This window comes from Falco rusticolus, chromosome 10 (assembly GCF_015220075.1).
Source record: "Falco rusticolus isolate bFalRus1 chromosome 10, bFalRus1.pri, whole genome shotgun sequence".
NCBI lineage: Eukaryota > Metazoa > Chordata > Aves > Falconiformes > Falconidae > Falco > Falco rusticolus.
Window position 1 is genome coordinate 35,645,946 of NC_051196.1, and position 16,998 is coordinate 35,662,943.

General features: G+C 50.1%; 1 protein-coding gene across 4 annotated transcripts in view; it reads left to right on the forward strand.

Annotated features, from left to right (window-relative positions):
* CBFA2T2 (CBFA2/RUNX1 partner transcriptional co-repressor 2) overlaps positions 1-16,998 on the forward strand; it is a 66,274-nt gene that overhangs the window by 38,300 nt on the left and 10,976 nt on the right. For all 4 annotated transcript variants that reach the window (XM_037401929.1, XM_037401930.1, XM_037401932.1 and 1 more), the window contains 4 exons: positions 9,860-10,003; positions 13,817-14,058; positions 16,081-16,170; positions 16,732-16,913. In XM_037401929.1, coding sequence (XP_037257826.1) covers positions 9,860-10,003; positions 13,817-14,058; positions 16,081-16,170; positions 16,732-16,913 — 658 coding nt within the window. The remainder of the gene's footprint in view (positions 1-9,859; positions 10,004-13,816; positions 14,059-16,080; positions 16,171-16,731; positions 16,914-16,998) is intronic.

A 16,998-nucleotide genomic window follows, 5' to 3' on the forward strand; every position in this document is an offset into this window, starting at 1 on the left:
GTTGCCCTCTCCATTGCTGTGCTTGCTGCTCTGGGTGCAATTTCAGACCTTTTGGGGGTAACCCCTTAAAACCAACTTTTAAAATGACTTTTCATATCTAAAAAGTAGCTGAGGTGGTAAAAGTGACATCTATCATTCGTATAAGCATGGTTAACTCAATTCTTGCTCTTGCTGTACATACATTCCCTGTAAGTGAAACACAAGCTCTTTTTTTTCCCCCAACATATCATTTCTCTGTATGTAGAAGCCCCACAAAATAATCATAAAGAAAAAAAAAAATCTTTGGTACCGAGCTGTTGCTCCAAGTCTCTTTTTAAATGGTATCCCTTTTGTACGTGTTGTGTCTGGGCTCCACTGGACTCTGGAGCCGTTAATCTTCCTGGTGTTTTCTTCCCTGCGGCAAATGAGAGACAGATGTTCCCATCTGGAAAGTTTGTTCCCGCCACTATCGTTTCACTCGCAGTCGGAGGATTTGGAGAGCAGTGCAGCAGGCTGAGACTTTTAAGAACTAATTTTTCCATGATTGTGATAATTGCCTGTTTGATATCTGTAACTGCTTTCATTTTTCATTGAGTGCTTTAGCCTAATAAGTAAACAGTGTGGAGGAGTAAATATTTCTTAACATTGTAATAGGAGTGGATGACTTAAAAAACAACAAAAAAAAAGTGCCTTGATTCTGTAACTTCAAATGGAACAGTGAACTAATGAAAAATTGCTAAAACACTTCAGCAGTAACTAATCAAATGAATTAGCGAGCATCTCCAGCTTTGCCTGAACACAGCTGCCCTGCCCAGCCCCTGCCTGTGTCCCATGTCATAACCCTGGCCAAAGAGGTCTGAGGAACAGGGGGGTGGTTTTGGGGAGGGAGGAGCACTCCCCTCAATCCCCAAAGTGCTTCCCATCGTAAAACTGAAATGCTGGCTGCTCTGTTGTCTTTGGTTTCCAGGAATATATTCTGCTGGGATATATTCCAGGATTATATTCCTCTCTTCAGGGTGGCTGTCTCCGATGGGGGCAGAGCAAGCAGCTGGCAGGGATGGGGAGGGCTCCCCACACTGGGACACCTCGGGCTCCCCAGTGTCCCTTGGAGACAGCCGATGCGCAAAAGCTGCTGGCAGGGACATCAAGAGATGAACTTGGGTCCCCAAAACCTATTTGCATGGGCACTGGTGGTGTGGGAAGGGAATTGCTGTGATGTGCTGGTAAGAGCAGCAGCAGCTACCAGGTGGCTGCTGCGCTGTGTGTAAATGGTTTTCAGGGCAGCTTTTGCGGTCTGAGTAACTATTCCCTTGCTCCTTTGTGGCAGAGAGAGCAGGAGGGTGATGGGTACCATGCTAAAGTGGTTTGTGTTCTTGTAGAAGTAAGACGACCTGAATTTGAGGTGCCTGGTGTATACCCCACTCTAGGGGCTGTAGGATGTGATAGGTTGTGGGATGGATCCTGCATCCATGGGTTTGCACCGCTGGCCCTGGTATGAGCCCACGGACCAAGAGGAAACGAGAGCTGAGGAGGCAGGGATGCCGTGCAGGTGGGTTTGTGTGGATGAGTCTGACATGGCCAAGGTGAAGGCAGAGCTGGAGCTGCAACCATCTTGACTGGGTGGGAACACAGCAGAAGAGAATGGCTGTAAGGTCCAGCCTGTGCTACTGATGAGTTTGTAGAGCCAGGCACATTAATAGTTTTTTATAAAAATCACTGAAGGGCAAGGCAGATAGAGATCTGCAGTCTGCCTTCAGGAATAAATTATTAATCTTATTTCCCTTATTAACTGCTTTCTGGACTGGTTGCAAATGATAACATACTTTGCTCTTTCAAGTTCTTCTATCTGAGATTCACATTGAATTGAGATTTAAAGTGAAACAGCTGTGTGTGGGAGAGGAATAGATGGCAATGGAGATACACGCATTTATTTTTGATTTATAAAATGCCTATCCCAGGCTCAGCAGCTCCCTCCTGTGTGATGCGAGGCTCTCCTGCGAGGTGCCGAGTCCTCTCCCCTCCCACAGCATCTTACAGCTCAGGAGCCTAGATGTGCTATAAACCCAAGCTAAACAGGGTAAAAATAGGCTGATCGCATTTAGTGAAGGAAGTATCCGTACAGTAACATAAGTTACCCACTGCAACAGATGCTGTAGTATCATCTTAGCCAGCCCTGTGCTTTGGTGTGGAGGGAGGAGGATGGAGAAAGACCTCAGCTGACCAACATTTGCTGCTGACCTGTTTGTGACGCGCTCGTGTCTCCCGGTATCTGGTTGTAAATTATTATTTATTGACTCAAGCGAAGGAAGACCTCTGGAAACCACCCTGCATGCAAATAAATGTCAATATTTTTATAGAAATGTAATCCTGACTGCAAGCCTCTTAACGTCTCCTTCCCCACCAAACTGGGACTAGCCCAATGATCCTTTTTTTCCGAAGGCTGCTGTATTGGCTGCCTTGTTGCCAATGCTTATCTTCAGTCTTCCCCCTCCATTGCTTTTTGATGCAGTGATGCTGCAAAAGGATAAAATATTGGCTATTTCCTCGATGATGTGATTCCAGTTTGAGCTTGGGGGAAGTTGTCTGGAGGCAGGTGATGGAGGGATTGCAGCGGAGTAGCCGTAAATGGTGTTTTCTAGAAGTCTGAGTAACGATGCTCTTGCTTTCCATGTAGATAACCCCTCGTCTGCATGCCCTGGAGAACTGCAAAGGTGCTCTACAGATGGCTTAGAGCCATCAAGGGGAGGGAAAGGCAACCTTAGAGCACAGGAAAGATGTTAATAAAATTTAAATGTAATTCTTCCCATCTCTCAGTTCCTAAATGTGAAAAATATTAGCTTGGTGGAGACTGAAAACAGATGGTGAGCAGTTGGAGCAGATAAGCATGTTATTCAAAATAAACATTCGCCAAAGCTGGGGAGGTGGCGAACCATATTTCATTTCACCCTATTTACATTATCAGGTCAGGTTACACTGATGCTGCCTCTCGTTTGCATTCAGACTATCAACAGGGAACCCTGCGAGGCGAGCCAACTGCAGCGGGTCCTTTTCAGCACAAACGTTTGGGCTGGAACAGACGGCTCCGGGCCGTTTCCCTGGCTTTTTCTCCAGGACGATGTATCGAGCCAGTTTTCTTAGAACAGCTCTGCTAGGCTGTAGGCAGGGTCCTGCCTGCCACTGCCAGCGGGGAGGTCACCGAGGGGCGTCCTTCCTTCGCTTCCTTCGTTCAGATGGTCTCTTGATCCGTTCAGGCAAGCTTTGCCTTGCTTTGCCTCAAACCAGAGGCTCTTACCTGTGCAAGTGGTGGGGAAACAAGCCCCCGGTTCAGAGGGCTGTTTCTAGGGAGGGTTCGTCTCGCTGACTTGGGGGAGATGTACAGTTCATGCCTGTAGTCCAAGTGGTCATCTGGGGTGGTAGGGCCAGTGGAGAGAGAGGTATGTCTGGAGTGTGACTTGTATCCCTTGCTTTGGGGAATGATTTGGGATGGGCTGAATCATCTTTGGGGGTGTCTGTCTGTCCATTGGCTCCAGAACAAGCTCAGACCCAGCTCCTGGGTGAGTGAACAAAGAATTTCTCCTGCCAGACTTAACCTTGGCTGCTGCTACCGGGACAATTCACCAGTCCTTTGCTCTCAAGAGGCAGGTACAAATTTTGGGCTCTTAACTTCTTGAGGTGAGGAGTGGCTTTTTAGGTTACGAGCATATTCTGCATGTTCTAGATGAAAGTCAAAAACATCTACTGTGATTAAACCTCTTATTTCTGTATGAAACCGTTACGTGCTTTCACTCCTGAGACTCTGAACCACTGGGCAAACCCTTGCACACAGTCTTTCTTTTTTTTTTTTTTCCAAAAGACATCAACTAAAACCAAAACTTTGCTAATTTATAGACTTTCAATCTAACTGCTTAGTGGTCAAAGCCTTGTTGACAAGGTCTGATTTTGAGTCTGTTCTCACTGTCCTGCAAAAGGGGAAAGCAGACCCTTACCTGTGCGCACCGGCCAGTTATGCAGTGCTGTCTCATGTGTTTTTTTCTCTTTATTTCTTCCAATACGTTTCATGTTTTGACTTCTACAGAAAGCTGGAGTGCTTGAGTCTGGCAGACGGGCTTGTGAGAAGCAGTTCTGACTCTGTGCAGCTTATTTATCGATGGGATCTACAAAATCGCTCCCAGGGGAGGCAGGTTCTGCCTTCCTTTTCAACTCTCGTGACAGTGAGTCAAGGGGAATCCCACACCTGCATGAAGAATAGCTTGAAGATATCGATGCTCGTGCTGTGCATGCCCTCCAAACACCCAGCCACAGACTTTAAATTCATTTTCTGTAAGGGAGGAGGAAAGGCTTTGGTGTCTTGAGCTGACAGCAGCCTTTAAGAGCCTGCGCATACTCTGTGTGCTCACTCATTGAGGTTGCTGGATGGTGTTAAATAGTGCCCGTGCAGATGCTATGGTGTAAATTCTTATAAAGCATCCACATTTTCTGCACTGTAGCAGCGGCTCTTTCTCTCTTCCCTTGCTCTCAGCAAGCTCATGGCTCCACCATCACAGCTAGATCAGCGCTTTGTCCTGAGCATCGTCCCGCGGTGCAGAGCACCACCAGCCTCAGGCACTTCATAACTGCCCAACACCTTTTTAGAGCATGACTCTGTGTATGGGAGACACAACCCAGGAGCCGTGCCCCCAGGAAGGATGTGAGATGGGTTGAGGATCCACTTTTTGTTAGTAAATATAAATCTCCCATCCTGACGGTATTCTGCTGTCTGTCAGAACTATATTTTGAGCTTTGGGAAGCGGATGGGGAGGAGACCGCTTGTGTCTGTCGGCCCCTGGGGTTATTCCTGGCTCTCTTCTCCAGTTCCTTATCTTGCTTTTTGGAGGAAGATAACATCCAGTTTTCCTCATGCAGCGTTTTATTTCTTTTTATGTCTTGTTTTATTCTCTAATTGCTAAAGGCATTTAAGGATTAATTAAAATTCCAGTGTACTTGAAATACTCCTTAACTTGTCACAATTTCTTTTTTCTTGTGCCTTTTCCCTTTTTTCAAACTCACAGACATGAAGAGATTAATAAAGCGGCTTCTTTATACAGCTCACAATGCGAGTAAATGCTAGCCATTCTTCAAAGGTTACCTGTCACAGCAACACTCTCTTTGTACTAAACACCATAGGTGGAAGTCTTCTTTGAAGAAAATAAATATGATTAAATCTGTCTTGAGCGGGTGTTGAAACTGCCCCCTCTGTGCCAGAGAGCCAGAGCTCCAGTGCCCTGGGAGCACAGGAGTGGGACTTCTCCAAGGACCAGTCAAGACCCCAGGTTTTCTCCTGGCATGCTGTCCTCTTGTCTCACTTAGCTCTTTCTCCTGTCCAGCAAGGAAGATCATCAGCTGCACTTAATCTTGACATATGCTCCTGTTTTAATTTGTTACGCTAGGATGAGAACTGGAGCAGCAAAGGAAATACAGTGCAGGGAGTCGCATACAGCCGGGGCCTTTCGTGTCGCTGGAGAGCAGAGGGCTGAAGGGTTTCGGGTGTGTTCAAAGCTCTGGGGCTTTCTAGTCTCTTGCACACCTGGGCTCCTTAACTGGGGCACGCGAATATATAGGGCACGCAGCATAAACTGATACACACCTACAGCTCTGCTGGCCCAGACAGCGGCTTTGCAGCATCTGAGATCTGTAACTCCAGTCGCTGTGAAATCTGGTCTTCAGGCTCCATCAGCTTGTGGAGAAGATGAAATTCTTGCGTCAAGCCAAGACTAAAACAGCATCTCCGTGACTGGGTTTTGATTTACTCTGAGCGAATCGCCTTCCCGTGTGGAACCCGGCGCGCTGGGGGCCGGGATGCAGCTCTCCCCCCGGCTGGGTGGCCGCGTCACTGCCGCCTCTTTCCCTGGTTCAGCTTTGCAGGGGCTGGGAAATTGGAGCTCGTGTCACTGCGAAGTTTTGATGTTTGGCAGCAAAAGTGTTGTCATAAACATGTTCAATCTGTGTCCTGCAGACACCACTTGGAAAGTAATAACAGTAAATGTTTCTCAGTCCAGGTAGGGTTTGGAAGGAGGAGTTTTTGAAGGAAAACAACCCAGCGTTTCCAGTTTAGGCACATGTCCTGCTCTGACACTCAGAGTATTCAGTCATTGACAAGAATTCTTAGAGCATCGTCTGAAAACCTGTTACGGCATTTGACTCTTCAGCATGATTTCAGATGACTGATGCGGTGGAGTGACTTACAGGCATTTTAAGGAGCATCTCAGCATCCTCTCTGTGCATCTGGAAGCAGTGCCGAAATGTTGCTCTTGGTGAGCCAGTAAATATTTCTGAACAGTGAAATGTGGAAGAAAGAGATGGGGTAGGTGGTGCTTCCCCAGAGACCATCTCACAGGCTTGGTTTTAGGACCAGGTCAACTTGAGGCTGACTCAGGTCCTCACTGGCAGTCTTGTTCGCACATCTGATTATCAGCAAATGGATGTGTTTAGGCTAAAAATGAGTTTTTGAAAGATGGTTTTTATCTGCATTTATAGATGCCCCAGGTCATTGACAGGAAGCTTTTAAATTTAACAATCCTGTTTGCTTCTTGTCTGTCAGAGTAGGCTCAGAAAAGAAGGTGTTGGCTTCTCGTGGGCTTTGGTTTTGGTGTCTCGTGGAGTAGCCCAGCAGTAGCTGGTTTTATTTTGGGGCTGTAGAGTCCATGTGACTTCGCCGCTCCCCTGCAAATTATCTGAATTAGTTCTGCTTTCCTTAATGTGCCTTAGGAGCATGTTAGGAGGAAAGAGGAGAAACCCTAAGGACTGGTTTCACGCTCTGTTTCTCTCTACAGCATGGCAGTATCAGGTCGGCCACGTGCACCTGGGGAAGGGGGTGAAGAAGATGAAACGAGGCAGGTGGGCAGCAGTGTGTTGGTATTTGGGGTGTGTGGTGGGAAAGGGCTAGCAGCAGGCGGGGAGCGATGTGACGCTCTCCTTGGCACACCTGCAGCTGCGCAGGCACAGAGGTGGGCAGAGAGCTTGCAGAGAAGAGCGTGAACCGTATCTCATGTCTCTGTCCGTGGACAATGTGCAAACAGGTTATGTTCCTGCGTTATTAGCTCACTGTTTTGCAATTATTCCCGTATTCTGAGCAAACATGTTTCTGTCCCCTGATGGTCATCAGGCAGCTGGCACTGAGTGGTGGATAGGCACAATTAGTGCTGTTTTGATTGAAAAATTTGGGTCATTTAGCAGCATTTCCCTTCCCTGCCTGGGTAAGTGAACTCAGACTTATTGTGGTAGAGGTGCCCCTCACTTCATGTGCCAAACCTGCTCTCTGACTGTTTTGCTGCATTTATTTGGCAAGGCAGGGGTTTGCCTCCTCCTGCTTTTTCCAGTAGACTCACCTGCTGGAACAGGCACCTACGTGCATGAATGATGCATGTTCCTACATCAAATACATTGTTATTCATCTGAATGTCATATTCATGCATGGATACGACAGGGAGAGGCTGCACATCAGTGCTAAATTGTATGAAAGTTGGATCAAATGTATGTGACTAGTAGTTTGCAATATTGTATTAATACGGCTATTATATGTTAAAATTAATAGTAGTTTCCTATGGCTTCGGTATCTCCCCACTCTGTTCATGAAAGCAAAGCCTAGAAGTTTTGTTGGGTTTGAGGTTTTTTGGGTGATGTTTTTTTGGGTTTTTTTCTTTGTGAAAGCAGGCTTAAATAAATGAAGACACAAACTTTCTGCCATGGAAGTATGTTGGATGCAAGTTTTATAGCAATTCCTGAAAGGCCAGGAAGACATGGATTTCAGCATATATTTACCTCTGCTCCCCCTTCCACAGATGGTTCTGCAAACAGGAAAAAAAACCCAAAAAAACCTAGGAGTAACGAACTTCATTTGTTACCTTGCTGACATTAATGATGACTTGCCATAAGGAAAATAAATGAGCCAGCTCGTTCCTAGTGTGTGTGGCAGAGCAGGTGCTGGTGGTTCACAGAGCAGGTTCCAGGCCAGTGGCACAAAGGGCTCGGGTGCCAGTTCACGTCATCTCTGCCCTCGAAAGCAGCATTTTTGTTGTCAGGACTTGTGAAGTAGCAGGCTTGGTGGCTGTATGGCAGTGCAGAACTTTGCCATCTATTCAGTGCTTCCCTGCTTTATGGGAATTCAGCATTTAAATGCTTTGCCAGAACTTGAAAACTGCATTTCTTACAGCTGACAGCTATTTGTAAAAGCTGAGGATTGAAATCAGATTGTAATCTAATTTAATTAGATTACAGCATGTGCTTTAATACCTTTCTTTTGTGGCTTAGAGAGGCATCAGGACCAATCCCAGGCGGCACAGAGCCCCCGGGCATGTGTTGTTTTCAGCCGTGCCCACCTCGAGAGGGTGCAGTTGGAGCCCCCTTTGGCCGCTGTGCCAAGCAGCGATGCTTGTGTGGGAGCTGCCGCATCCGAAGCGGCACGCTTGGCTGCTGCCCTGCAGCTCTGGTTGAAAGTTCTGCCCACCAACAGCCAAATACTGCCTGAGAAAATTCACTGGTCCGAATCCCAGCCTGCACGCACCGGAGAGGTGAAAGATGTCTGCACCTCCCTCGCCATCTGAGCTGGGGTGCAGGTGGGTGTGCTGGGAACCCGTCAGTATTCCCATGCGGGGACTTGCTGGAGCATGGTCACAACTCATTAGCGAGCTAATTAAACGAGGTGAGTGGCGGCTTGAGGAGCAAGGAGCAGTAATCATGTTCTCGGAGGGGTGATTCGCATTGCATCCCATTGTCCAGGGTCGCGATGCGGAGCACCCCTGGAGTAGCGTCAGCTCCCATGGGAGCTGCGCTTTGGAGGTGATTAGGCTTTGTCTGCTGAGCTGTCTGGATTTAAAAAACAAAAATAACTCCCTGGAAAAAATCCCGCCAAACCCCAAGGCTTGCATAAGCATGTATTTCCTCCTTTTCTCTCGGTTCCCCCCAAGGATGCCTTTTGAGGCTGATTGTAGCCACTGGAGCCAGGAGTGTGGCCACACTGTTCAGCTGAGCTGGAATGTCCCACCAGAGCCTGGGCCCACAGGAGGGACCCCCAGGGGCTGGAAAAGAAGCCTCAGAGTGAGCTGGTGGTGTACTGGGTGCTAGAAACTGCATGCAGGAGAGGGGATGTGAATAGCTAATGTCAGCTCATCTTTCCAGCCCTGTGCTGGTTTTGCTTGCTTGCTGGCACAGCTGCACCACTGCTCCCTGCACGCCGGGCCGGCACCCACCCAAAAACTGGGTTGCCTGTTGCAAAAAGAGGTTGCAGTTCCTCTGGAGAGGCCATCTCAGGGCCAGGCAGCGTGGACACGGGGTGCGTGCAAGGCTGCATGTATGCTGGCAGGGGGGGGCTGCGCTGGGCAGTGAGGACCACCCCTGTAGGGGAGAGGAGGTGCGGGATGGTTTACATTTGAGTTGGTTTTCAAAAAGGCAAACATGCAAAGCTGGTCAGAGAGCCGTTTGCCAAAGCAGCTGCTTCGGAACATGTTTTTGTTGGGAAACCTCGGCACCCCATGATGGCAGGGTGTTTGTGGGCACGGCTGGGGACCATCGAGGGGATCTTAAATGGGGGAAAAGCAAAGCAAACAGGCAGAAATACTTTGAGGAAGTATCTTCAAGCACGAGGGGTGAGAAGATGTGGTCGAGAGACTGGGATGGTGAACACGGGCGTATCGAGCCTGCTGGGCAGCGTCTGGGGACACCTGCTGCACCCCAGGAGCCTCTTCCCCGCGGCACCTCGGGGCTGCGCAGAGCAGCGTGGGAGTCTGGTGTGACTTCCCCCCCCTCCAGCCTTTCATCTTCACCCTTGCAACTGTACTTTGTGTGCTGGGTGGGGAAACACTTGTCCGTGACTGTCACTAAGCATTACCACCTTCTCTTCGTACAGTTGCTGGTGAGAAGAGGGTGCCAGTGATGCCCGGATCGCCCGTGGAAGTGAAGATACAGTCCAGGTCCTCTCCTCCCAACATGCCGCCGCTGCCCCCCGTGAACCCTGGTGGCCCCCGGCCAGTGTCCTTCACCCCGACTGCACGTAAGACCCCAGTAACTGCTTTTCCCGGGGACCAGCTTTAGCCAGGAGGAAAGGCTCTGCTTCTAGAAGTCACCGGGGATGTCTCAGCCGTTGGCCAGGGCTGCTCACCAGCATGGCGAGCGTTAGCCACGCTGCACGGCTTGAGGAAGGGGGGACTGGGGCTTTCCTGCTGTCCTGCCCTGTATGCAGAATGTATAACAGGGTCTGTAATCCCCCTACCCCCCCGCCTGCTCCTACCTTGCTCCCGGCGCTGCCTTGAGTCCTTCTCTTTGCAGGTGCAGCCTTGATTTCCACCATAAACTCCTTAAGAAATTGAAGTCTTTTATCAGGTTGGCTTCAAAGAAGCCAAGAGCTGGGCTTTTCACTGTATCTTTTGGAGGAGTTAATTCCCTCTCTGCTGTATCTCACTTTGCAGACAGCCTTTCTGCAGCTGAGATTAGAAAGTTTTCCTCTTTTTAATTTCCCAGCCTTGGAAATTCCTCGCTGTCCATCCAGATTCTCTTTCCTCCATCTTCCCTTTATAATCTTTCCTATTAAGCCACGGTCGATCCTGGTCCTGCCGAGCTGTAGCGCAGCCTCACACCCACTTCTTCTAGCAGGGTGTTGCTCAGAAGTGACATGGGCATACAGCCTTTTCTTACAGCCTAGAAAGAGTCTTTTTTTTTTTTTTTTCTTTTTTCTCCCTTAGCCAACATTTAAGCCATTTAATGTCCTTTAAGAAACATTCTGTAGCAAAGCTACTTTACTTTGTCGGGCATGGAGTTATCTGACCCCAGCACATGGCACATATGTATTTTCCAGGCACTCCTCACCCCTTTCCTCCTGCACTGAGCGTCTCCCTCGCTGGTTCTGCATTGCTTTGCTGTCCATGACGGTGTCTGGGATATCTCACAGTTTCACACTGGCAGTGGATTTCAGAGACTTGCAACCCAGCCTCTTTCAGGACACACACTAATGTATTGTGTGATGCTGGCAATAGCACTAATCACTGGGTTATCCCGCCAGACATGCTGTCCCCATCTTTATGCGCTGAGGGGTTTTTAATGGCTCTCCTTTTGCTCAGGCAGAAAAAGACCATTAGCAAAGTGACAGAAATTAATTTTCCGATGAGGTTGCTTGGCACATTGTTAAGGGCCAAGGAGCCTGAATCTGCTGATTGCAGATGGCTTAATTGCCTCTTCCCAAGATAGATGAGAACCTATGGTGAAGTTCATCCTTGCTTTTTTACTGCTCAGTGGCACCAGAGGTCTTGGTCAGAGTCAGCAGGTGTGTGTCCTGCCCTGCGAAGCCTGTGGCATGGGCAGGTGAGGAGGAGCATGTCGGAGGAAGGCCGTGCCCACCTGCGGATCACTGACAAAGTTGGGGATGCAGTGAAAGCCATCGACTATTGAGGACCGAAGGCAGAATTTAACAGAGTAGCCCCAGATGACGACTTCTGTGTTCCCAGGAATTTAGCATCCTCTTCTCCACAGACCAGTAATCCCACCGATCTCAGTGTGCCACCTTGCTTCTGTCTTCTCACCTGGAAACAGAGGTCCCAGCCCGGCTCTGTGGTCTGTGGTGGAGCAGATCCTGGCGATGCGCAGGATCAGATAACCGCCAGCTGCCCTGCGGTAGTGCCGTTTGCAGGAGGGTCAGGCAAGGTGAGCCTGAAAACGCAGAGTGGTTACGGGGGCTGCGTCTAACGGCCGCCCCGACCCAGCTCACTCTGCTTCCGTGGCATCGCCCAAGTCCATCAGTGTCCGCTGCTCCCATCTGTGGCAGCCTCTCCCGAGGGACCCTGCAGCCCCCTGCCCCAGGATGGGTCACGCAGCCCCTACTTCTCCTGGGGTATAAATAGAGCCCATTGCTCTCCCGAGTCTTTCATTTAAAAGAAGAAGAGGAAGCAAAATAGGAAAGGGAGTAAAGGTGCCCTGGTCGTGGCTGCCGGAGAGCACAGAGGTGCTCTTTGAGAGGAGCTTCTCTGGGTGGCTTTTCCCCCTACTTATAACACTGTTTTTGTGAAATAAATGCTCTTTATGAGTAATTGCTAGAAGCCTTGCCCTTCACATAGCTCTGCATCTGCTGGTACTCATGGTAGCTAACCCTGCGAGCACATGCCATCTCTGCAGGACATCTCTGTTCCTTTGAGGCTTTGGGGAAGCCAGTGCAGACAGGAGTTTTTCAGGTTGCATTGCTCCGTTACAGAAGGCATGAGCTCACTTTGCCTTTACACCTCCATCCTCTCGGTCCTGGCCTTCACCTTCACTTCTTCATCTGTCTGTCTACAAAAGGACACATCTTTGTCCTGCCCCCAAAGAGCTTGTCACCCCTTGGTTAGCAGGAACCACCTTTGGTGGTCCCTTCAGCCTTATCTTTCCCTTGCATCTCAACTGACTCTAGTTAATCTTCTCAGGTTCCCTCCCGTGCTCACCGCGCAGGTCCAGGTGCATGGAGCCTTTCCAGCCTCCAACCCTGGCATGCCCCAGAGTGGTTTAACTGTTCAAGTACGTCCTGTTGCCTTCTCTGAAAAACCCTCACTGAGGTTGTGGGGATTGGTATGATCCTCGCAAAGCTGCAGCAGAAATTTGGGCATCTTTTTTTTTTTGCCAGTTGCTGCTCCATCACAGCACGCACCTCCCCCTGCCTGGTTCGCAAGGGACAGTTCTGCAGGGTGGCTTCAGTGCTTCTCCTCTGGATGCTGTTATTTGAAATGTTTTTTTATAGCTTGTGGCCTTCTCTTCATCACATGTGTCTGTAAGGGATTCAGGTCTGGGCTTTTAAGGATAACCCAGTGGATCAGCTAAAACTATATTTATGATGATGTACTTTTCACCTCTAAAATTCTGCGTTTATACTGAGTTGGGGCCCCAGCTGCTCTTCAGACAGGGCTCTGGGTTGCACAATGGCAGTACAGGGTTGTCAACAATTTATTCTAATCCCTTGCTGAGTTCCCGGGCTTCCAGTCCTTCAGTCCATTTCGACACGCTCGCTGCTCACAGGAGGCAGAGTTGCAGATGGGACCAGGTTGGAAAAGCAGCTGTGTTTGCAAAACTCCCCGTGACTCCCTGCAGGTGCTGCGGGGCAGGGTGCTGTGGGTGCTCCTCGGGGTGAGGTGGAGGCACCTGAGCTGCAGTACCTGCTGGTGGGACCCCGGCTGTAATGAGCACTGGTGACATTTGTAAATGATGGGGCTGGGGAGGGATCATTGGATGGTCTGGTGTCATTTTCTGCCTGGCGCAGGAGGCTGGGATCGGTAATTCTTGCCGAGGGTTGTAAACTTTGAACTAAAGCACATTTAATTCCTTGGGCCGAGCGTATGGCACAGCTCAGTCTGCTGCAAGTGGTGGCTTTGTGCAGCCTGTCCCCATGTCCCCCCAGGGTGCCTCAGACACGAGTGGAGGTGTGCCTGCTCTGCTGAGCCCTGATTCCGTTGGTGTTTGATGGCCCTGGACACACAGCTTGCTAGGCAGAGGGCAGAAATGCTAGGGAGGGCACTGTCCGTGGTGTAAATCACACCCGAGGAGAGCTCCTGTGGATGCCTTGGCTAGGCACGTGGCTCTCACGGGCCGGGGGCTGCAGGGCACCCTAGCTCGGGGGAAGGTTGAGGAGAAGGCGCACACCTTGCCGGTGACTGGCTCCGTCACTAGGTGCCCTCCATCATGGCATGGGGTTCTGCTCTGCCATAGCCCCTGTTCTGGTTCGTGCCCTGTTTGGTAACAGCAGTTACGCATCAGCAGCAGGCTCTTGGGTAGGAGATGGATCCTATTAAATATTAGACCACAGGGAGGTGCCCATCTGATGCTCAGTATCGCTTCTATCTCCCATTTGCAGTGCCCAATGGAATAAACCATTCCCCTCCGACGCTGAACGGGGCACCGTCCCCCCCCCAGAGGTTTAGCAACGGTCCTTCCTCCTCCTCCTCCTCCTCGCTGACAAACCAGCAGCTCCCTGCCACGTGTGGTGCCCGGCAGCTCAGCAAGCTGAAGCGGTTCCTCACCACCCTGCAGCAGTTTGGAAACGACATTTCGCCGGAGATCGGGGAGAAGGTCCGGACCCTTGTCCTGGCATTAGTGGTAAGTCCCACGTGCCAGCTCGGGCCACCTTGCTTTTCCCAGACGGCTTTGGCGCTGGGATCCTGGCAGCCAGCACGGCTCCACGTTACACAATACTGTGTGTTTGTGTCTCTGCTAGCAGAGCTGTTGACTGAGCAAGACCCTGTAATGTCTGTGCTTTCTGGTAAACTTGCTGACTTCTTGGGTGTTTGTTTTTTTTTTTTATCTTTGGTGGGTTTCAGAGGAGCCTGTAGTTTTGCACTAGGCAAGTGTTTTCTTGCTTGTGCAGATTCACAATTGCCTGACCCCAGCCACAGATTGGTTTAACTCTGATCTGCTTCCATACAAAAAAATGGCAGTTCCAGCCACTGCTTCGTTAGCACTGTCCTGACTTCAGTGTGCTCAAACTCAATGCTGCTTTGCTCAGCAAGGCAGCCAGATGGAATGGAAAAAAGCAGGGTCCTGTTGCTAGCAGGGACTCGCTCTGGAAAGCTGGTAGTCCTTCTCTGCTCTTGAGTGTGTATAGGCTATCATGACACTCCAAAGATTTAATTTATTGATATGCAGTGATGTATTTAATGGGATTTTTTCCTCTTTATGGGCTGCTCCTGTATATCTTAAAATAAGCCCACTGGCACAGCAAAGTTAACTATTGCCAGGGTCTGTGGAGGATGGGAAGGCTGCTGTTGCAAAATAAGAGGCCTGGGCTTCTGGTGTGCTGCTGCTGCTTTGCGTGATTGCATATTTGCGTTACCAAAAGCAATGATTCTTCAGTCGTATTCATGCCTGTGACAGTCTGAAGGTGTGGCCATGGGAAAGGGCTTGGTAAATAACTGTTAGGCATCTTCTGCATTCCCACACTCGGATTTGCAAGAGCTGGGGTTGTTGGCAGTGCACGCATGCCCTCATGCTCTTTGGCAGCTATGGGCAGCTGAAAACACTCTTCAAAAAACAAATGAATAGGTCTCGCTGTGGAATTGTATCTCATATTTGCAGGTATACAAACTGGTAGAAATGCTGTGAAAGGCCAGACCTTGGACTGCGATCCTGGAGCACAGCAGCATGCTGCCTGGCCAGCTGCAGTCCCGTGTGCTGCCCAACGTTGCTCCCCAGCTGATCTCTGCTCTTTGGCGTGTTTCTTGTGAGGCTCAGCATGCAGTGAAGGCAGTGAGACTGCAGCAGCCCGGAGTATTTCTGCTTCCAAGGTTGGCGTGGGCAGCAGAGCAAACCCAAATCTCTCTGTGGCCTCCGGGGCTTTCACAGCGCTGGAGCACTGGATGCAAAATGCTGCTGCTGCTGAGGAAGGCAGGCGCATATATATTTCCATGGGTGTAGGGAAGTGCCTTAACTTACCCTTTTGGAACGGAAATGATAAGCTGTCCGGGTTCCTCTGACTGTCATTCTCTCTCTCTTTTTTTTTTTTTTTTTTTTTTTTTTGTTTAGTTTTTTTTAGCTGATTGTGCTAATTGCTGCAGGGACGAGCTTTGTGTGCAGGTTATCAAATGCTGCTTGTCCCAGGAGCACCCAGCCTGGACAGCCACAGGGGATGCAGGCTTGGGCCAGGGAGGACTGCGCTGGTGGGGTGAGCAGCAGGCTGGTGGAGGCTTCGTGGATAGCAGATAGGATAAACAAGATGAGCTGAAAGGGAGGAAGGAGGAGAGGAAGGTGTACAACTCTGAGCAGCTGAAATCGCTGCCTAGCTCCCCACAGCCTGCCCCAGGCCACCTGGCCAGCGTGCAGGAGATGCCAGCTGGGTCCCACTGCCTCCCAGAGCCAGTCTCTGCCTTCTGGCCCCAGAGCTGGGAGGATGCTGGGCCAGGCAGCGCCCGGCTGTGCACAGCGTTCGCCCCTTGCTTAGTGCAGCATTTCTACTCCGCTGGCCTCAAGTCTTTTTGGCTGCGTTAGGCAGGATCTGATGAAAACATTGTCAGTCCTGTAGTGGCAGATGCAGTCGCTCTTCCAGTTCTGTTCATTTGGAGCCGTTTCCCATGTGTCTAAAAATAAGAACAAATTGTCATTACATTTCTTAATTTCTTTTCTCAGAACTCAACGGTGACAATCGAGGAATTTCACTGCAAGCTGCAAGAGGCAACAAACTTCCCCCTCCGGCCATTTGTGATCCCCTTTCTGAAGGTGACAGGGAGCTGGTGGGGTTTGCCGACACTCCGTGTGCCGGTCTGTGCCGCTTGGCAGCGTGTCATTGCTGGGAAAGCTCTTCTTTCAATCACCACAGCAAATTTGTTGAAGTCCAAGACAGACCGCACAGACCGTAGCAGTGGCCTTGTGGGATTGGCTTGCAGAAAACTTAACGTTCTAATAAGTGCCACATATGTCTTCTTGGGTGTAAGGGATAAAGGACCCAAACCAAGCTCCATTCGGCAGCTTCTGATCCTGTAATCTTATTTGCAAATGTTCAGATCTAGACTATTTGAAGTGTTGGCATCTGGAGCATGTCTGGAGTGGTTGGATGCTGGAGGCGCAGGGTGCTTCCCATGGTACTTAGGTTCTGGGTGCGTTGACATCAGGCCACCCTCAGCTCTTGAGAAAATAAGGTAAATCTGACAGTGCGGACACCAGGAGCTGGAGGATCCTGAGCAGGGGGCCAGGCTCTAGGTGTTACTGCTCCGAGGTATTATGCATGCAGAGCAAACCTTCTACAACTGGCTGGAAACCAGCCCCACGCTTGTTTTCCAGGCCAACCTCCCGCTGCTGCAGAGGGAGCTGCTGCACTGCGCCCGGGCTGCCAAGCAGACGCCCTCCCAGTACCTGGCGCAGCACGAGCACATCCTGCTGAACACCAACACCACATCCCCCGCTGACTCCTCCGAGCTGCTGATTGAGGTGAACGGGAATGGGAAGAGGCACAGTCCGGACAGGTAAAACCAGCTTTCGTCACCCTGCCAAGTTCTTGAAGTCGTGACTTGTGTTTCAGCATCTGGGGCTAAACTGTAGGGTCTTGTC